The following is a 23,384-nucleotide window of genomic DNA, read 5'->3' as shown; positions in this document are numbered from 1 at the left end:
TTTCTTCTAGAGGTTTTATCATTTCATGCCTTAAATTTGAATATTTTATACACTGTAAGTCAGTTTTTGTAAGCGGTGAGAGGTGTGGGTCCAGTTTCACTTTTCTACATGTGGGTAACCAGTTCTCCCAGCACCATTTATTAAATAGACATTCTTTTGCCCAGTGCCTGTTTTGGTTTGGTCTATCAAACATCAGATGGTAACATGTGGCTGGTTTCATCTCTAGGTTTTCTATTCTATTCCATAGAATTATGTCTCTATTTTTGTGCCAGTACCATGCTATTTTGATCACTGTATCCTTGTAGTATAACATGACGTCTGGTAATGTGATGCCTCCAGATTTGTTTTTATTTCTTAGAATTACGTTAACTATTTGGATTTTTCCTGGTTCCATATGAAACAAAATACTATTTTTTCAAGTTCTTTAAAGTATGATGCTTTTATGGGGCTTGAATTACATGTTGAATTACATGATCATTTTAGGTGGTATGGACAGTTTTACAATGTTGATTCCTCCCATCCATGAGCGTGGAATGCTCTTCCATTTGTTGACATCTTCTGCTATTTCTTTTCTCAGGGTTACACAGTTGTCTCTGTAGAAGTCCTTCACATCTTTTGCTAGGTACATTCCCAGATCCTTCACTTTCTTTGAAGCTACTGTGAAGAGTATTGTTCCTTTGATTTGATGCTTAGCTAGACTGTTATTGGTGTATATGAAAGCTACTGATTTGTGGATATTCATTTTGTATCTCAAGATGTTACTGAATTTGTTGATCACTTCCTCAGCCTTAAGGTTGAGTTCCTGGGGTTTTCTTTCTTTCTTTTTTTTTTTTTTTTGTAGAGACAGAGTCTCACTTTATGGCCCTCGGTAGAGTGCCGTGGCCTCACACAGCTCACAGCAACCTCCAACTCCTGGGCTTAAGCGATTCTCTTGCCTCAGCCTCCCGAGGAGCTGGAACTACAGGCTCCCGCCACAGTGCCCGGCTATTTTTTTTGTTGTTGCAGTTTGGCTGGGGCTGGGTTTGAACCCGCTACCCTCGGCATATGGGGCCGGTGCCCTACTCACTGAGCCACAGGCGCCGCCCAAGTTCCTGGGGTTTTCTAAGTATAAATTCATATTGGCAGCAAAGAGTATTTTAAAGTTAACTTGTTATTATTGGTGAGAACAATATTTTCTAGTTTGTAACTAGTTTTTCACTTTCTAAATGGAATTTTTTTGACAAAATTCTTAATTTTAACATGTTTGAGCTTATCAAGTAATTTTATAATTAAGCATTTAACATTTCTATTTTAAGTTGAGAAAGATTTATATCTGTACACTTTTCTCTTGAAATGAAAATCTTTGATTTATATAATTTTTGTATCAGATATGTAGTAAAAACTTAATTTCAACTTTTCCCCATGTAAAAACACATTTTTCCAGCTCTGTACCTCCTTTCCTCACTTATCTGTCATGACTCTTCTGTCCTATATCAAAGTTTCCTATAGGTATGAACCTGTCTCGGGTCTATTTCCTATTATTTGGGTAATTTGTCTCGTCCTACACTAGGGCTGGATATTGTCTAGAACTTTATATGAATTGTCATCTATTACTGAGGGCAATCTCTTTTTACTCTTCTTCAGATATGTCCTCAGCATTCTTGGCCTTCCAAATTTTATGAATAGCTTGAGGAAAAACCTTAATGAGAATTTGATTGAACTCAATGAATTTGTAAATTGGTTTGGGGATAATTAAAAATCTTTTAAGTATTAAGCCTACTGCCCATGGATCTGGTGTAATTCTCCATTTATTTCAACTTTTAAAAATGGTCATCAAAAAACAGTTTAGAATTCTCAAAAACATCTTATATATATGTATTTTTTTGTTTGATTTATTTCTGAATACGTGGCGTTCTTTAAGACTATTTTAAATGGTGTCCTCTTTTTAAATCAAGTTGTCTAGTGTTAGTGGTATATAGAAAAATAATTGAAATACTTTTCATATATCTAGTCACGGACTCACCTATTATTTCTAACAGTTTATGTATAAATCCTTTAATAACTTGAAAAAATAAAATACATTTTATATCCCTTAAAATTATAGTTTTATTTAATATTTTCCAGCCCTTATGCATATTATAATGTTGTAAAGTCCAATACTGAATGCAAGTGGTGTTCTTTACAGTCCCCTAGATCCAGACTTTGGCACGTTTATTTTTGAAATATATTTTATCAGTTTTAGGTATTCTCTTATGTGCCTAACCATTAGAAGTTGTTTTAAATCATGAATTTACTCTGAATTTTGTTCAACATATATTTCCTTTAGTCTGATAATGTTGAAGAGCTACATAACTAGTCGTTTTTGAACTCTGAACTTAATCTGGTGATGGAATCTTATCCCCCTTTATATACATCACTAAATTGGGTTTGCAAATATCTAATTATAGTTTTTGCATATTCATAAGTGGAGCATACCTGCTTTTTTATATTCATAATGTCGTTTGCTTGGTATTGATATTACGATTATGTTGGCTTTGAAGAATAAATTTGGGAGTACAATTTTTATAGTCTGTGAAAGTCTTTGATGACATTTTAATGGTCTTTTCTTTGAAATTCTGGAAAAGTTGCCTGACTCTTGATTTCTTCTTGGGTGTATTTTGGAAAGTTATATTTTCGTAGACATATGTTTATTAAGTTTAACTGTTCAACTTGTTGACATTTAAAAGAATTTTATTTTATTGGAGCAGTGTCAGGTTTATAGCAAAATTGAAAGGAAGACACAGATATTTTTATATGACCCTTTCCCTTACACATGCATAGTTTCTCCCATCCTCGACATCCAACATCCCCCACCAGAGTAGTAGACTCTTCAACTTAATGAATCTACAATGTCACATCAAATCACCCAAAGCTCATAGTTTACATTAGGGTTAGCTCTGGGTGTTGTACCTGCTGTGGGGTTAGACCGATGTACAATGGCATGTATTTGTCATTACAGTATTATAGACAGTAGTTTCACCGCCCTACATTTCCTCTCTGCTCAACCTGCTCATCTACTCACCCAACACTTGGCACCACCAAGGTTTTGCCATTTCTATAGTTGTGCCTCTTCCAGCATGTTATATAATTGAAATCATAGACCATGCAGCATTTTTCAGACTGACTTTTTTCGCTTAGTGATATGCATTTGTGTCCTACATGTTTTTCCATGGTTTGATAATCTATTTATGTTAGCACTGTATACTATTTCATTGCTGGAATACATTACAGTTGTTTTTTTATATTCATACATATGCTGAAGGACCTCTTGAGTGCTCCTCAATTTGGCAATTATACACAAAACTGCCATAAACATCCATGTGCTAAGTTTTGTGTGGACATAACATTTTCAACTCCTTTGGATACTTATCAAGGATTCTGTGATTACTGAATCTTAAGGTAAAGGATGTTTAGTTGTATAAGAAGTTGTCAAACTATCTTCTAATAGGGGGGCTATCCCTTTTGCAGTATCATTAACAATGAATGAGAATGATTTTGGCCATTCTGATAGTTGTGTAGTTGTATTTCATTGTCATTTTAATTTGAATTTCCCTGATAACATAGAATGTGAGGCATCTTTTTCTTTTTCTTTCTTTTTTTTTTTTTTTTTTTGCAGTTTATGGCCAGGGCTGGGTTTGAACCTGCCACCTCCAGCATATGGGAACAGTGCCCTACACCCGAGGCATCTTTTTCAATATGCTTATTTGTTATCTTTATGACTTTTAGATGATACCTCCTGTTTTGTTCTTATTACATAAGGTTGCATTGGCTATTCAGGGTCTTTTCTGGATCTGTAAGAAGTGCAGAAATATTTTTTCTATATCTGCAAAAAAAGAACATTGGTATTTTAATGAAAATTGCGTTTAATCTGTATGTAAATCTGGTTGGGTAGTACAGCTATTTTAACAACGTTCTTTGTGCTGATCCATGAACACGGTATATTTTTCTATCTGTTTATATCCTCTGCAATTTCTTTCCTTGGTGTTTCATAATAACTCTCCGTATAGAGGTCTTTCTCCTCCTTTGTTAAGTATATTCCTCAGTATTTTATTTGTTTTACTGCTACTGTGAAAGGTATTACATCTTTGATTTGATTCTCAGTTTGACTATTGTTGACATACATGAAAGCTACTAATTTGTATACATTGATTTTGTAACCTTAAACTTTACTGAATTTATTTATCAGTTCCAGGAGTGTCTTAGTTGCCATTTTTCCCTCTAAGTTCAGATTACTCTGGTTGTGACGATTGCTCTTCTTGGTAATTGGAACAGGGAGAGAACTAAAGGAAGGATTCTTGTCAGTGTGAGGCCCAAGAGCTCAAGAAGAAGGGAAATAGACAAGCTTGTGGGCAAAGGTCACTGGTAAATCACATGTTACTTTGCTCTTGACCAAACATTTCTTTAGAGTGATGGAGGAGGAACTGGGGAGGAGCTTCTTTGGGGAGATTGTGACCTAGTACTATGGGGTTATTGAGGGAATTACCTGATAGAGAATGCCCAAGACATGTAAGCCTCACTTCCTTTGCTCTGCTGTTGTGTTGATTAAAACTTCTGAGTGTTCAGACTCTACTCTGAAGGGCACTTACAAGCAATGTACGAAATGTCCTCAATCCTTGCATCGAGGTTACCAGTTGTCAGAGACTGACTTGGATGGTGCAATTGAGTTGAAGGCAACCAAAAATTATGTAATACCTGTGTATTTTAATAGGGTGAGTATATAACAGCCGAAGAAGTAAACCAGGATCAATACCAAAAAGTATTCACTCCAAGGGACAAAGGTAAAGTTGAAGATAGATTTGTGAAAATTTCAGGGCAGGTCTTTGAGTCCTTGAAATTTTCTCCTTCCTTTCTTAAAGCAAAGTACATGTTAATGATTAAAAAATTGTCAAAGTTTGTCATTTGAAATTGTAGTATGTTTTAAAACATTATATTAAAATGGTGATAGTAAAGTAGCAATTGTAACGGAAGAAACTGATCTTTTAACTAAAGCCATGTAAAATTTGTAAGCAATTAAAGTTTACATAGGCAACTGCTGGAATGTATAAAAAGATAGAGATTACGATCATGAATTCATAAAATTTGGCTGAAATGAAATAATTCAGAAATTTTAGAAATTAACAGAGAATAAAAATGATGAACACTGTAAAAACATAAAGGAATTAACCATATGAAGTTAATTTGGCCAAAGGAACTACTAGCACAGATAGGATTGGCTTTAATTAGTTGAAAAATAGCATAAAACATTTTGAAAAGTGACTCTTAATATATAATATACTAAGCAAAATTAAATAAAAGAAATGTAGATTTTGAAAGATAAGAACTCTAAAAAAAAGCATACAGTTGCTCAATACAGATTTGAAACTTTTGATTGAGGGTATACCACCCAATTTATGCATCAGATAAATATTTTAGAACTTTTCACTCCAACAGTAATGTAACTTACCGTTTCCAGTAGGAAGGGCCTTGGTCCTCAATGCTCTTCCTGTTTCTCCTCTAGCATTAAAAATAATTTGTGTAAATGGAGAGTGTGAATGGAATTAAGTTTCAGAAATAATCTTATGTTAATGAAAAAAAAGAGGAGGAAAAGAATAAATCAAATGTGCCCTTCCAAAGTCCATACACATTTAATGAATTGAAAAATATTCACAAACACGTTCATATTATCAACTCATAAACATAATTCTCCCCCCACCTTTTTTGAGACAGAGTCTTGCTCTGTTACCTGGGGTAGAGTGCAGTAGGATTATCATAACTCACTGCAACCTCAAATTCTTGAGCTCAAGCTATCCTTCTGCTGCAGCGTCCCAAATAGCTGGGACTACAAATGTGCATTACCTTGCCTGGGTAATTTTTTCTATTTTTAGTAGAGATAGAGTCTTCCTCTTGCTTGGGCTGATCTGGAACTCCTGACATCACATGATCCTCCCACCTCAGGCCTTCCAGAATGCTTGGATTACAGGCGAAAGCCACATAGCCCAGCCTGTAATTTCCTTTGAATTTTATTGACCCTATTAAACAAATAATTACAGTAAACAAATATTCTCTCTTATCTTCTTGTGGATGAAGAAACTACAGTTTAGTGAACTGTGAATTTTCTGTCTTGTTAGGTTAATAAGCAAAATAAATAAATCTGATTGATTTTCAAGTACATTCTCTTTTCTTGCATCACATACCACCAAGTCCACAGATGGTTTTATTCTTCTGCCAAGAAGAAAATAGTGCTGTAAGTGGGAAGTAGAGTTCTCCTGTCAAATTCCAATCAGCCTGGCTGTGCAACCATGTGCAGGAGGTTTCACAGTGACTCAGTGGCCAATTAAATACTTAAAAATTCACAATTTATTACAGGGTTGTCACATACCAACAATCATGCAAACATAGTCAACACACACGGGCAGTAAGTAGCACAGGAAACCAGCATACTGACCAACTAACCAGCAGGTCTGGTTTCCCACTCAACATGGACCAGCCTAGGATCGCTGTTCTCCCAGTTCTCCCAGCAGAGCTTCACTAGCAACCACGAGGGAAAAGAGGCCTCTGAGTTCTCAAGGCCAGAGGTTTTTTTTTTTTTTTTTTTTGAGACAGAGCCTCAAGCTGTCACCCTGGGTAGAGTGCTGTGGCATCATAGCTCACAGCAACCTCCAGCTCCTGGGCTCAAGCTATTCTCTTGCCTTCGCCTCCCAAGTAACTGGGACTACAGGTGCCCACCACAATGCCCAGCTATTTTTTGGTTACGCTGTCATTGTTGTTTGGCAGGCCGGGCTGGATTCGAACCCTCCAGCTCAGGTGTATGTGGCTGGCACCTTAGCCATTTGAGCCACGGGCATCGAGCCAAAGCCTGCAGGTGTCTGGGCTGTGGTCAGTTTGTGGCTTTTATGGCCCTCCACAAGAGTCCCCATAGCCATTATCTTTAGACCCCTTTTGGCTTCACGTACTTGTTAGGTCTTGGGGATGCTTTGCTACAGCAGTTGTTACCATCTTAGTCCATCACACATGTACTTGTCTCTCTGAGGGGTCAGCCGGCCATTTCACTGTAAGCTGAGTCATTTGTCGTGAGTCCATTTTGAGACATTTAGGATTATAAAACACTATTATGCACCAATAAGGAAAAAAGAAGAAAATAGTAAGTATAGAACCCATATGTGAAATAAAACCAGGTAAAGAGAGAAATAATGTATCTAGAACCTAGTTTTTATGAAATGCACCAGTAAAATGTGTGCCAATCTTGTGTAATAAATCTATAATATTTCCGTTCAATTCAAAATTAAAACTTTAGAAGTTGAGATCTAATAATAAGCACCTACACAAAATATTCCAACTAGAAATCATCTGAGCAATTGTACAATTTGAAGATGAGAAGACAAGAAAAATTAAATTTATTTCAGCAAAGCAAAGAACACAAAGTTTAGATTATAAATATTCAGAAGTCAAAATTAATTAGATGAGTGAAACGTGTGTCTAAAGGGTAGGGAAAATGTTAACAGGCATTTTTGAGAGTTATTTGTAAGCCAAGGGAGGCCAAACAATTTGTATTATTTAACTGAAATAGTTTTGCTTTTCAATAAAACAAGCTAAGTGATGCCCCATGTCACAAAATTGATGTGAAAATGAACAAGTTTTGAAAACAAAGAAATTTATTTAAATTTCAACAGACATTTAATGAGTGCATACATTTATTTTATGTTGCAGTTTACCTGACTTCTTATTAGCCCAAGCATACTAACTGAAGTGATAGTTATTAATATGTTGATGTCATTAGCAGAAAAATAGTTCTATAGACAGTTTGACAGTTGTGACAGTTTGCATCAGTTTTATAAGATATTTCAAATGGAAAATCAATTAATAACAATGTAATTTTGTTTTTAACTCAATGCATAGAATCAAAATATAGCTTTTGAAAATTCATTCCTGAAAAGTAAAATTTCCCATATTATTATAGATACTATTGTATATTTAAATTAAAAATTCAACATCAATAATAAAATACGCTTTTTGTGGTGGCCATACAAATTTACATTTTACTGGACCATTGGTGGTATAATGCAAAAATAATTTATTAAAAAAAAGGCTTGTATACCTTAAATATGTAGAATTTTATTTGTTAATCATACCTCAATAAAGCTAAAAAAGAAACATATTCTTCTCTTTTAAAAAATAACAATGTAACAAAATATCCTCATAAATAATTGTAGGGCACATAATCCATAAATGGGTCGAATCTGTGATATTCCATCATTTGAATTAAAGCGTTATTGTCAACATTTACATATATATGAAAATTGAATTACAAATGTTTTAGGAAAAAAGCTAATCTGGATCAGAAAAAAAAGGTTCCTCAATGATATTAAACATGTTTATAAACTAATTCTACAAATTTTCATTTTATTTTTCTCAAAATGAGTTGGAGTTAGTTGAAATAATGAAGATCCAAAACTTCCATTTTTGAACATTATAGTATGTTTTAATTATTAGAAACAAAACTTATAAATAGGATGCAAGGAAAAGAGCTCAAGAAATCAACTGGTTAGAGAACTAATATTATAAAAATATGATTTTTACATTCTAAAATTGTGTTTTAGAATACCTTGACATGGAAAAATTATTTTAATATAGGTCCTAATTGAATTAGATAAATTTGTATTTTCTCCCTGAATAAAAAGTAATTAAGAATACTTATGAGTTTAAAGCAAGCCCCCCTAAAATGACAAACATTAAAAAACATTTTTTATATAGATCACTTTAAGAAAGATAATGTAAAAAGTATCAAAAAAAGTGTAAGAAACAATATACATAGGTGAATATGAATACGAAGAAATTAAGAATATTTCACCTATTATAATTTGTTGTTGAGTTTTCCAAGAGAATATTCTCTTCATTAAAAATATTATGATGTTTTGGGCGGTGCTTGTGGCTCAGTGGGTAGGGCACTGGCCCCATATATCGAGGGTGGGAGGTTCAAACCTGGGCCCCAGACAAACTGCAACAAAAAATGTTTGTATTTCTACGATATCTATTGTGATTTCTCCTGTTTTTATTTTTAATTGAGCTTATTAAGGTCCTTTCTTTTCTGTTTCTGGTTAATCTAGCACAAGAGGCTTGTCGATTTTGTTTATCTTTTCAAAGAACAAACTTTTGGCTTCCTTAATATTCTGTATAAATCATTTGTTGGTGGTTTCACTTAGTTTTACTCGGATCTTGTTTATTTCCTTTCTTCTGCTGGTTTTGGGATTGGTTTGCTCCTCCTTATCCAGCTCCTTTAGATAATTAAAGAGATTTCTGATTTGTGATCTTTCTATATTTGGATGTGGGTGATTAAGGCAGTAAGATTTCCTCTAAGGACTGCTTTTGCCGTATCCCACAGATTTTAATAACTGTGTCCCTGTTATCATTTAGTTTGAAGAATCTTTTGATTTCCACCTTTATCTATTCATTGACTCAACTATAATTCAACAACATGGTGTTTAGTTTCTATGACTTTGTGTTTCTGTTGGAATTGATTTCTAATTTTAGTCCACTATGGTCTGAGAAGATACATAATATAATTTATATATTTTTTTAACTTGCTGAGGCATGTCTTATGGCCTAGGATGTGATCATTCTTGGAAAATATTCCATGAGCTGATGAGAAAAAAGTGTATATGGTTTTGGGGGTCAGTAATGTCTGTTAAGCCCATTTGTTCTAGAGTTCTGTTTAAGTCCATTGTTTCTTTGCTTGTTTTCTGTTTGGACAATATGTCTAATTCTGTCAGTGAGTTTTGTTGAAGTTCCAAGCAATCATGGGACTGCTGCTTACTATTTTGTTTAGATCAAGAAGAATTTGGTTTATGAATCTGGGCACTCTTGTGTTAGGTGCATAAATATTTAGGAATGTTAAGAATTCATATTGAATTGTTCTCTTCACCATTCTATACTAGCATCTTTGTCTTTCTTTACTTTCATTGATTTGAAATCTGTATTACGTGATATGAGAATGGCTACACCAGCTTTCCTTGGATTTCCATTTGCATGAAATATTGTTTTCCATCCTTTCACCTTGACTCTTTGTGGATTAGATGTGTTTTGGGGAGAAAGAAGATGCTTAGATTATATTTTTATATCCATTCAGACAACCTATGTCTCTTCAGTTTGGAGTGCAGGACACTCAGGTTTATTGGAAATATTGTTACTTGTGGTAGACATCTGTTCATCCCAGGCAGAGCCTTACTATCTTGTTTTATCCTTGAGCCCTTGTGATATCTGAGTTCTGAACTTTAGTATTTGGATGGTTTTACACTGGTAGGTGTCTATTGTGCTAATCATCATATGAAGTAGATCTGAGTACTTTCTGCATGGCAGGTCTGGTCTTTGCAAATTCTCTCAGCAAATGCTTGTCTCAGGGAGTCTTCATTAGTCCCTTGTGTAAGAGATATAGTTTTACAGTATACAAGATTCTAGGATGGCCATTATAATGTTGGGAAAGGCTGAGATTGTGTCTCCACTCCCTTCTGGCTTGTAAAGTTTCAGTTGAGAAGTCTGTAGTTAGTACACAAAGGAGGTAAAAGACCTCTACAGGGAAAAATATGAAATACTGAGGAAAGAAATTGCATAAGAAGTAAACAGATGGAAAAATATACCATGCTTATGCATCGACAGAATAAACATTGTTAAAATGGCTATACTATCCAACCTGATTTACAGTTGTTGGGGAGAAGAATCCCTGTTTAATAAATGGTGCTGGGAAAACTGGATAGCCACATGTAAAAGACGGTGGCCACGTGTAAAAGACTCTCACCACTCCCAAAGATTAACTTACAATGAATGAAAGATTTAAACCTAAGGCATAAAGGTAGATCCTAGAAGAAAATGTTGGAAAGATTCATATGTGTAGATATAGGCTTAGGCAAAGAATTCATGAAGAAGTCCTTAAAAGCAATCACAGCAACAGCAAAAATAAAAAAAATGGGACCTAATCAAATTAGAAAGCTTCTGCACAGTCAAGGACACAATCTAAGAACAGTAGACTGCCCATGGAAGGGCTGATACCAGAATGTACAAAGAACTCAAGCAAATCAGCAAGAAATGACAAAACAATCCCATTAAAAAGTAGGCAAAATACATGAACAAAAACTTTTCAAGGGAAGATATACTGTGCCCAATAAACTCATGAAAAGTGATTGATGTCTCTAATTATTATGAAATAGAAATCAAAACAACAATTAAATATCACCTAGCTCCAATGAGAATGGCTTATATTAAAAAGTCTAAAAACAACAGATGTTGGTGTGGATGCTCTTATGCACTGTTGGTGGAACTACAAACTAGTACAACCTGTATGGAAAATTGTATGGAGAGACCTCAAAGAACTTAAACTATCATTTCATCCTGTAATCCCACTTCTGGGTTTATATTCAAAGGAAAAAAAAACATTATTTTATAAAAAGGACACCTGCACTCAAATGTTTATAGCAGCACAATTCATAATCACAAAAATGTGGAAATAATTCCAATTCCCACCAATAAATAAATGGATTAATAAAATTTGGTATATGCATCCTAAGAGTACTACTCAGCTATTAAAGAAATGGTGATCTAATGTCTTTTGTGACAGCCTGGATAGAACTAGAAACCATTCTTCTAGGTGTTTCATCACAAGAATGGAGGTAAAAAACACATGCAAGTCATTTTATAAAAGGGACACCTGCACTAGAATGTTTAGAGCACCACAATTGACAGTTCCAAAGACATGGAAACAACCCAACTGCCCACCACTACATGAATGGATTAATAAAATGTGATATATGCATGCTATAGAGTACAATCTAGCCATATAAAAATAGTGATCTATTTGGACAATCTAGAGGGAACTGGAAACCATTCTTTTAAGTAAAATATCACAAGAATAGAGAAACAAATGCATGTACTCAATACCAAATTGGAACTAATCGATCATCACTTAAATGCACATTTGGAAGGAAAGCTCAATGAAAATCAAACTGGGGGTGAGGAACAGGGAATATGTAAATTCACTCCCACTGGGTACAGTGCACATTATCTGGGTGAAGGGCACAGTTATGACTTTCACCCAATCTGTCCAAAAACAAAGCATATAAACAAAATATGTGTACCCCCAATATTCTGAAAATAATATGTATATATGAGATAATAAACTCTAATTTGATTAATTGGTTAAATTGACCTTTTCCTTAAATTCACTTTTTCTATATTGAACTGAATAAAAAATACTCCAGATTTTAATTAATGTTTAACATGTAAAATTGTGTTTGATAATTGACTTAACTGTTTTACTAATTATTTATATATTATCATTTTGGTAGAACATTATTCATTACCAAGAATAATAATTTTAGTCAAGAAAATATTCATCAGTTTTGTGGAGATTTTATTCCTAACTTAACCAGAAAGTTAATTATTATTGAATTACTTTTTAATCCAAATGCTTCATTTAATTAAAAAGAAGAATTACTATCAATAAATGCTCATTACAGTCTTAAAAATGGTATTTAGTAGCTCAAAGTAAAACACTGCTGTTCATTGTTCTATAATACTAAGATATGAATTACAACCAAATCCTATAGTGATGAGGAACACATTCCTTAATAATGCATACTGACCTCTACAAAAATAAAATTCAAATACTGCAAAAGAATAAAAAAAAGCCATAACAATTTATTCATTGATGAATAAATATTCCAAAAATTTGTCCAAACTTAATATTTTATCAACTGTTTTCATTTTTAAAAAGTTCCAGTTTGTATGATAAATTATGTATTTAGCCTTGGTATGAAAGAAATACAAACCAAATTGCTACTAGGAGAAATAAAGCTTCCCTAAACAGCTGGCTTTGAGTCAGGCATTATAATTCATGCAAGAATTCCATTGCTGCAAATAAAAAGAAGACTGTCTACTACAAATGAACAAAGTAAGATGTAACAAAAATCTGACTTAGGATAATAAAGAGATGAAAAACAGGGTGGGTTATTATATCAGATCCAAGAGCTGTTCTTTCTCATGTATGATCCTTATACTCAAATCCCAGTTCTGCTCCACTTTTCGTTTCACTTCCCTAGAATAACTTTGTGACCCTAAACTTATTAGTCTTTTTTTGTGTAATGAAGTATATGATCATGCCATGGAAGGATTTTGTGGGCACTAGACATAAGATTCACAGAATACTTTGAATAGCTTCTGGAAAACAGTAGGTTCCACATAATAAGGTGAATTATGTTTATGATCTTCTATTAACTGGGAATAAAAATGTCAAGTGGAGAAAGGAGGTTCTAAGTTGTTTTCTATTGGATTCCTGATGTAGTACTTCTCCTTTCTCCCTTCTATCAAATATTTTTTGAAAGCTGTATTTGCCATTAATGTTTTTGTGAGTAAATTCATTAGGAAAATTTAGAGAAGTGCTAAAATATACATCACAGAAAAGTCTGGATTACGGAGTGTACATAATACAATATTTACCCAGAGCATGCAGATAAGGTAATGTCTTAGTTATACATATTTATTTCAGATACTATAATTTTTTTCATTTTTATAGCTCCTTATTTTGGGTAACATTTCCTATCTTCTCATTCATTATGAGATTATTTTCCTTTCTATAAAAGAGAATATTTAGAATAGTTGTTTTTAAATTCTTGTCCAGTGATTCCAACATATGTGCCTGGATTGGTCTTGATTGATTGTCATTACTCATAAGAATATGTTGTATATTTTCATGGGTCTTCATAGACCAATAATTTCAAACATTATTATATTCTTACAAAGAGTGCTATTGGTTTGTTCAGTTGGTTGTATTATAAGGTAGTTAACTTTGTTGACTTGAAACTGCAAAATTTATCTCCGGGTGTATTAATTAATTCAGGCTGCTATAGCAAAACTACCATAGACTGGGTAGCTCATATAACAAACACTTTTTTCTCACAGTTATGGAGGCCGGAAATCCAAGATCAGGGTGGCTGCAGAACCTGCCAGCATGTCAGGTTCTGGTAAGTGTTCTCTTCCTGGTTTCCTCACATGGCAGGAAGACAGAAAAAGAATGAAGAAGATTGAAACAAGCTCTCTATCTCTTTTTATCAGGGATAAAATCATTCATGAAAGTACCACTGCCACAACTTAATTACCTCCCAAAGTCCCCACCATCTAGTAACATTACGTGGGGATTAAGATTTCACCATATGAATGAATTTGAGGGAGACATACAGATTCAGCCCCTAATAGATGGTAATGAAAACAACAATGGATGAGTTTGTAGAGTAAAAAGAGAAGGTCTATAACAATGCTCAGAAAATAAGAAAAGGAATAGCTAGGATAATATAAGCTAAGGATACATGGGAAAAATTAAGCAAAACATAAGATTTGATTCATGTAAGTAAATATCAAAACCGCCTTCAGGCAAATCTCTCTCTCTCCAGCATCTGAACTGCCTTAGTTGCATCTAGTGGATACAAGTTTATTTCTAGGTATCTCAAATTTGACTCGTGAAAAGATTATTTTATTGCCTTTAATACCATGTCTTCTCTTTCGCCTGGATTTCTCACTCCAAATAAAAATATTATTACACAGAGTTATCCAAACCGAAAACCAAAAAACAAAACCAGCACCTTTATTTTCCCCATCTCCTGTCGTTTCTTCTCGTAAACTACTTCCTAGTGTGTCTGTAACCTTGTTTTCTTTTTGCCATCTCACTCATTTTTTTCTTGCAGCACAGCTTTCTAGTAGATTTCTTTGCCACAAGTTCATCTTCCTCATGGCCACCAGAATTAACCCTCTAAAATTTAATCTCTTCATGTCACATTATAAAAAATGCAAGTTGGCCACCAAATGTTTTTGTCATATTTCTATCCTTACGCTTCACCTATACAGACATTCTTTCTTTTTTTTTTCCTATTCATTTATTCTTTTTTTTCCAATTTATTTTTTTATTAAATCATAGCTGTGTACATTAGTATGATCATGGGGCACCATATACTTGGTTCATAGACTGTTTGACACATTTTCATCACACTAGTTAACATAGCTTTCCTGGCATTTTCTTAGTTATTTTGCTAAGACATTCTTTCTGTTTTTCAATTGATCTGTGTTCTTTCACTACTCAAGGATTTTTCATGTACTTCCTATATTGTTTAAAATGTTGTATTTATTCTTCAATTTTTAAGCTTCTATTGTCCCCTAAAGATGTGCCTCAAATGTTACCACATCTTTAAAAACAGAATTAATCTACATCACAAAATCCAAGACCAGAGATGTTGGCACGGATGTGGAGAAAAGGGAACACTTTTGCACTGCTGGTGGGAATGCAAATTAATACATTCCTTTTGGAAAGAGATATGGAGAACACTTAGAGATCTAAAAATAGATCTGCCATTCAATCCTGTAATCCCTCTACTGGGCATATACCCAGAAGACCAAAAATCACATCACAACAAAGATATTTGTATCAGAATATTTATTGCAGCCCTATTCATAATTGCTAACTCATGGAAAAAGCCCAAGTGCCCATCGATCCACGAATGGATTAATAAATTGTGGTATATGTACACCATGGAATATTATGCAGCCTTAAAGAAAGATGGAGACTTTACCTCTTTCATGTTTACATGGATGGAGCTAGAACATATTCTTCTTAGTAAAGTGTCTCAAGAATGGAAGAAAAAGTACCCAATGTACTCACCCTTATTATGAAACTAATGTAGGACCTCCACATGAAAGCTATAACCCAGTTACAACCTAAGAATAGGGAAAAGGGGGAAAGGGGGGGAGGGAGGGGAGAGGGAAGTGGAGGGAGGGGGATTACACCTGCGGTGCATCTTACAAGGGTATATGTGAATCTTAGTAAATGTGGAATGTAAAGGTCTTAACAAAATAACTAAGAAAATGCCAGGAAAGCTATGTTAACTAGTGTGAGGAAAATGTGTCAAACGGTCTATGAACCAAGTGTATGGTGCCCCATGATCATACTAATGTACACAGCTATGATTTAATAAAAAAATAAAAAAAAAAACAGAATTAATCATTTTTCTCTATGTACTCATTACATTAGAAACCTATGGCAACCGTGGTGCTCAATACACATTACATTGACGTTATTTGTTTATTGCTCTTGGGAGATTATTAGCTTTTTTAGGGCATTTATTATGTTTTATTTGTTTTTACTGCTCTTATTCCTTTATATCTGTCTCAATTCCACGGCTTAGCAAGAAAACTTTCATATAGCTGTTGCTCAACAAATGTTTGTTGAGTAAATCACTTGAGGTTTGATGACTTAATCAAAGCTGTACATGTGATCAAGCAGAAGCTTCAAACTGTTTTCTGTTTTTAAGTCCAGAACTCTTGCCATAATAAATTAATGACTAACCTAGCATCTTGGCAAGCAAATACAGACCTCACCTTTTATCTCAATGCCAGTTGTATTTTTTTGCCAGTGACAGTTTAAAGTCTGATAATGTCAAAATTTGTATCTTTGTTTTGTTTTTGTTTGAATGAGCTTGCAGCAAACTGGGCAGAGGACAGCATAAATAGACATATACTAAGTTTACCATGTAGCTAACACTCTGCGTACATGGAGATGTTTAGAAAGAGACACGTGCCCAGGGCAAGACACATGCTCATAAAAGACCCGAGGAGACCATAAGGTGTCACTTCAGGCTAATCCCAATGAGGTTAGCTAAAGGTCATAAAAGCTAAAAATAAAGTAACTGAAATAAAAATGTGAAAGAAGGGTATTATGGACTGAATATTTGTGTTCCTCCTCAAATCATATATTGATGGTATTTGGAGACTGTTGGGAAGTAAAGAGATCATGATGAGATGTACTCTCATCATGTGGGATTAGTGCCCTTGTTAGAAAATGCCAAGGAGCTAACTAGCTTTCTTTCCTCCATGCAAGGATTCAAGGAGTTTGTTGTCTGCATCCTGAAAGAGGGTCCTCACTAGATTATGCTAATACCATGATCAGAGACTTCCCAGCCTTCAAAACTGTGAGAAATAAATTTTTGTTGTTTGAGCCATCCATTCTATGGTAGTTCATTGGAGCAGCTGGAACCGACTTAGATAAGGGTTCAACTGCACATTTGAGCAGGCAGAACATAGAATCAACAAATTTGAACATAGGACCATTGAAATTATTGGTCCGAGAAAAGAATGAAGAAAGTGAACAATGCTTACAACATTCCATACAAATTATGGGAGTTCCAGAGGAGAATAGAGAGGGAGAAGTAAAGAAAGAATATTTGAAAAAAATGTGGCTGAAACATCCCAAATTTGATAAACAAACAAACAAACATAAATCTTAACATCTCATAAGCTCAAGGAACTTCAACTAGAATAAACTCAAAGAGGTCTTTTCTGAGGCCTGTTATAATCATATAATCAAGCTATCAAGAGCCAAAGAGAAACAGAATCTTGAAAGCAGCAAGAGCAAGAAATCATCTGCTGTAAGAGCTCTTCCGTAAGACTTACAGCTGATTTCTCATCAGAAACCAGGAAGACCAGAAGACAATGGGTGATATATCTAATATACTAATATGAAAAATAAACAAAGAATACTTAGAAAGAGATCGACTCAATTATAAAATGGGGGAAAGATCTGAATAGATTCCTCACTGAAGAACATACACAGATGGCAAATGAGCATATGAAAAGATGTCCAATATCACATGTCATTAGAGAACTGCAAATTAAAATAATGAACTATTGCAACATCCTTATTAAAATTACTAAAATTCCAAACATAGAACAAGACAAATGCTGGCAAGCATGTGCAGGAATAAGAGTCCCAATTTTTGTTAGTAAGAATGCAGATTTATCCAGTCACCATTGCAAAACATTCTGACAGCGTTTTTCAAATTTAAAGGCAGACTTACCATACAATTTAGCAGCCACAGTCCTTGGTATTTACCCAAATAAGATGAAAATTTATATTCACAAAAAAGCCTGCATACAGTTTGTAGCAACTTTATTCACAATTGCCAAAACCTGGGAGAGTAATCACGATGTCCTTCAATAGGTGAATGGGTAAATAAAGTGTGGTCCATTAATATGTATGCAAAAGAATATTTTTCAGCGATTAAAAAGGAATGTGACAGCAATACATAAAAATACATGGGAAAACATTAAAAACATAGTTTTTAAGTGAAAGAAGCCAATATTAGAATGCTACATACTATATTATTCCAACTATATTACATTCTGGAAATGGCAACACTATTAACATACATAAAGAGAAAAGAGATCAGTGATTGCTAAGGGTTTGAAGGAGAGTGGAAGAGACAGACAAACACATACAGAGGATTTTTAGGGAAGCGAATCTATTCTGTATAATACAGTAATGAAAAACATATATTATTATACTACATTTGTCAAAATCCATACAAAATTCAACACATGAAGTAAATCCTAATGTAAAATATTATTTACTTCAATGAAGAATAATGTATCTATACTGATTTATTTATATAAATGAATGTACCAAACCAATACAAGATATAAATGATGGGCGAAACTTTATGTGTGTAGAGAAAAAAATGTGTGGGCACTCTGTACTTTATGTTCAATTTTTCTGTAACCCTGAAATTTCCCTTAAAAAAGTAGTCTATTAGTTAAATTAAAAAACAATCTTCAATAAAATACTAGCAAAGCAAAGTACACTGCAAAAAAGTGGAATTTGTCCTACAAGTGCAAGAATAGTTAAATATAAGAAAATCGATCAATGTAATGGAATATATTAATCAAGCCCACTTGACCATTTCAATTGATGCAAAAAAGCATTTGACAAAATTCCAACACTGTTTCATGATTAAAACACTAGAAAACCCAGAACTAGAAGGGACTTTTATCAATATGATAAAGGACATTTATGATAAAGTTACAGCTGACATCATATTAAAATATTAAAAGATTGCAGTTTTTTCCCTAAGATCAAGACAAGAACATCCACTTTCACTTATGCTTTTCAAGATTATACTAAAAATTCTAGCCAGGGAATTTAGACAAGAAGAAAAAATAAGAGACATTCAATTTAGAAAGAATGAGGAAATGGTTTCTCTATTTATAGATGACATAAATCTTATAGATAGAAAACTCCCAGAGAACCCACAATAAAACTACTAGAGCTAATAAATAAATTGAGCAAAGTTGCCTGGTGCAAGATCACATACAGTATCATTTGTTTTTCTGTACACCAGCAATGAATGTTCAAAAACATAATTAAGAGAGTAAATCCATTTACAATAGCATCTTAAAGAAAAAAAAAACCTATAGAAACATAAATGAGGTAAAAAAAAAAAAATGCACACTGTAAACCATAAAACATTGCTGAAAGAAATTAACCAAGACCTAAGTAAATGAAAAAACATTCAGTATTCATGGATTTGGTGACTTACTACAAATGTCACTACTATCCAAACTGTTCTACAGATTCACCATAATTCTTATCAAAATTCTGGAAGCCATTTTTTGTAGACATAGAAAAGCCAATTCTCAAATTTCTATAGAATTGTAAGAGTTCTCAAATCGCCAAAATAATATGTAAAAAAGAAGAACAAGGTTAGAAGACTAACATTTTTATCTCAAACTTTCTTGAAAGCAGGAAATAGTCAAAACTGGGTGGTATTGGTGTACGAACTGACATATAAAGTAATGGAATACAGAGTCCAAAATAAGCACATGCATTGATATTTGAAAAGGCAGCAAGTTCTTTCATGCAAGAAATAATAGTCTATTCAATAAATAGGGCTGGGATAAATAGATTTTCATATGAAAAGAATGAAGTTGGACCTCTTATATACAATTACATCAAAATAGATCATAGACCTAAATGTAAGAACTAACACCAGAAAACTCATAGAAGAAAATATAGGGTAAATTTACATGACCTTGGTAATATAGTTTGAGATATGATATCAAAAGCATGAGCAACAAAATAAAAAATAGATATATTGGATTTCATCAAATTTGAAAAACTTTTGTTTATTAAAGGACATTAGAAAAGACATTTAGAAAAGACAACTGACAGAATGGATACAATACTTGCAAATCACATATTGGTATATGTTTAACATCCACACTATATAAAGAACCCTTGTGACTCAACAACAGTAAGACAAACAACCTAATTTAAAACTGAATAAAAGATTTGAATAGACATTTCCCTAAAAATGTATGCAAATAGCCAATAAGTACATGAAAAGATGTTTAACGTTCTTAGGCATTAGGGAAATGCAAATCAAAACCACAAGGAGATACCACTTAATACCTCCTGGGATAAATATGTAATAATTTTTAATGGGAAAAATGTGTTGATATGTTGGTGAATGTGTGTTGGGGGATCTCTCATATATTGCTGATAGGAATGTTAAATAGAGTAGCTGATAAGGAAAAAATTTGGAGGTTCAACATAAAGCTAAACATAGAATTATCATATTGCCATCAATTCAACTCTTCGGCATACACTCAAAGGAATTGAAACTATGGACTCAACAAATACTTGTACACAATGTTCATTATAGGGTTATTCATAACAGGTGGAAACAACCCAAGTCTTCTACAACAGGTAAATGGATAAACAAAATGTGTATGTATATGCAAGGTGATACTAATCAGATATAAAAATGAATACAGTTCTGATGTATGCTACAATATTGATGAACTTAAAATTTTATACTAAGTGAAATAAATATGACACAAAAGAACAAGCATTGTATTATTTCAAGCATATTACAAATCTGGAATGGCAAATTCATTGAGACAGATAGTAGATTTGAAACTAAAATAGGTTCAGGGAATGGGGAATTATTGATGAATGATTACAGTGTCAAAAAGAGTCTTGGAAACAGCAATGATGTTTGCACATCATTGTGAATGTAAATAATGCCAATGAATTGTATACGTCAAACAGTTAAAATGGCAAATTTTATTTTATAAGTAATTAACAACAAAAATAATGTTTAAAAAGGTTTGAAAACACCAAAAACCCCAACAAATTTTCACTGTGAAGATTATGTTTATGGTTTTGTAGACCAGTCCCCTTGATGAGGGTTATAACCTAAGAGATCTAGGCAGTTTAAATGCAAGAATATATGATTTTAATTACAAATTGGTGAAATCTGTCACATCTGATAAAACGCGACATGTGAAAATGAAAAAGTAGCTTTTGCATAAGAAACCTAAATTATTATAGAGTAAGGGAGTGGAATGGAATATCAAGAAGTTGTACATCTGTACGAAATGTCATAAATCAGGGAATGACAGCATGATGAAGAGCAGTTGGGAAACAAATGAAAACATTGCAGTAGAGTGCAATCTGCAGCCACCTTGCTATTACCAGCCACCTGTGGGATAAGCTAATTCTCTCAGCAGAAGGCCATCCACATTTATTTTTTTCCTATGAGAAAAATGTACTTTTTTGGTTCTGATGCTAAATAGAATATAACATTAAACTTATCATTTAACCAGTTTTTACGTATAAAATTCAATAACATTAAATGCAGTCACATGATGTGCACTAGATCTATAGAACCTTTTAATCTTCCAACGCCGAGACTCCATATCCGCTAAATGTTGGTTTTCCTTTGCCCCATCCCAAGTTCTTGGTATTATAAATGCCTTTCTACCTTCTGTTTCGATCTTTTTGACTACTTCACAGACTTCATATGGGTCAAATCATATACATTTAGCATTGTCCTTTTCTGACTGCATAATATCCTTGAAGGTCGTTCATGTTGTAGCATGTGATAGAATTTCTTTATATTTAAGGCTGCATGAAGGTTCATTGTATGTATATCCTATTATTATAGTTTCTCTATCTATTTGTCTGTCAATGGATATTTGGATTGCTTCTACCTCTTAGCTATTGTAAATAAAGCTGCAATGAATATGGGTATGCAAATATCGCTTTGAGATCCTGTTTTGAATTCTTTCCAATATGTACCCATAACAAGGATTGATGTCTCATATGCTAATTCTATTTTCGATTTCTTGGGCCACCTCCATACCCTTTTGCAGAATGGCTGCACCATTTTACATTTCCATCAATAAGCATGAGGGGTCCAACTTCACAAATTCTCACCACCACTTAACCGTATTTCTGTTCTTTGCAGAGTGGCTATCCTGATGGGTATGAGATGATATCTCATTGTGGTTTTGATTTGAATTTCCCCCACATTAATGATGTTGAGCATCTTTTCCTGTGCTTATTGCTCATTTGTATATATTCTTTGGAGAATATCCTTTGCCCATTTCTTAGTTGAGTTATTTGATTTTGTTATTCTTGTATTGTAGGAAGAACCTTATATTATAGTAGGAAGGACATAATTCCTTAAAGGATACACATACATAGTTTGTAACTATTTTCTACAATTCCATAGGTTATCTTTTCACCCTGTTGTTCCCTTTAATTTGCAGAAGTTTTTAAGTTTAATGTAGTCCCATTTATCTATTTTTAACTTTATTGCCTGTGCTTTTGTGTCACATCCAAAAAATTATTGCCCAATCCATACCCTGAAGCTTTCCTCCAGTGTTTTCTTCTGTCAGTTTGGTAATTTTAGGTCTTGCATTTAGGTATTTGATCCCTTTGGAGTTAATTTTTGTATATGGTGTGAAGCAAGGGCCCAACATTATTCTTTTATATGTAGACATTTAGTTTTCCAAACATCATTTGTCAAAAAATTGTCCTTTCCCCATTGTGCAGTCTTGGCACCCTTTTAATTAGCAGTGAACTCTTTAAAAAAAAAAATCCTTTATAAAAAAAAAAAATCATGCAGCCATATATGCAAAGGTTTATTTCTTAATTCTGTATTTTGTTTCATTGGTCCATGTATCCACGTTTATGCCAGTGCAACACTATCTTATTAACTGCTGCTTTGTAGCATATTTTGAAATCAGGAAACATGAAACATCCAATTATGTCCTTCTTCAAGATTGTTTTGGCTATTTGGGGTGCCTTTGGATTCCATACAAGTTTTGGAGTTTTTTGTTTTTTTTTTTCTATTTCTATAAAAAACAGCTATTGGGATTTTGATAGGGATTGCATTGAATCTGGATATGGCTTTGGATATGGATGTTTTAACAATATTATGTCTTCCAATCTATAAGGCTGGAATGTTTTCCCATTTACTTGCATTTTATTTCTTTCATCAATGTTTTATAGTTTTAAGTATACAAATATTTTGCTTCCTTGATTAAGTTTAGCCCTAAGTACTTAATTCTTTTTTATCTTGGGATAAAAGATTATTTTATTCATTTTTCTTTTGAAACGTTCATTATTAATGCATAGGGGCATAACCTATTTTTAAACGTTGATTTGCATCCTGCAATTTTGCTGAATTTATTCATTAATTCTAAAAGATTTTGTGGAGTCTTTACATACAATG

General features: G+C 33.5%; 1 protein-coding gene across 4 annotated transcripts in view; it reads left to right on the top strand.

Annotated features, from left to right (window-relative positions):
• The window catches only part of LOC128560742 (solute carrier organic anion transporter family member 1B3-like), a 99,671-nt gene that overhangs the window by 28,903 nt on the left and 47,384 nt on the right, over nt 1–23,384 (top strand). Inside the window, exon 2 of one of the 4 annotated variants that reach the window (XM_053554115.1) lies at nt 13,942–14,003. The exons of the other annotated variants lie outside the window; for them this stretch is intronic. Within the exon in view, the coding sequence (XP_053410090.1) occupies nt 13,944–14,003 (60 nt within the window). The 5' untranslated portion in view covers nt 13,942–13,943. The remainder of the gene's footprint in view (nt 1–13,941; nt 14,004–23,384) is intronic. 4 annotated transcript variants of the gene reach the window in all.

The sequence above is a fragment of the Nycticebus coucang genome, chromosome 12 (genome assembly GCF_027406575.1).
Source record: "Nycticebus coucang isolate mNycCou1 chromosome 12, mNycCou1.pri, whole genome shotgun sequence".
NCBI lineage: Eukaryota > Metazoa > Chordata > Mammalia > Primates > Lorisidae > Nycticebus > Nycticebus coucang.
The sequence above is the reverse complement of the archived record's forward strand: the minus strand, read 5'-3'. Positions and strand labels throughout refer to the sequence as shown.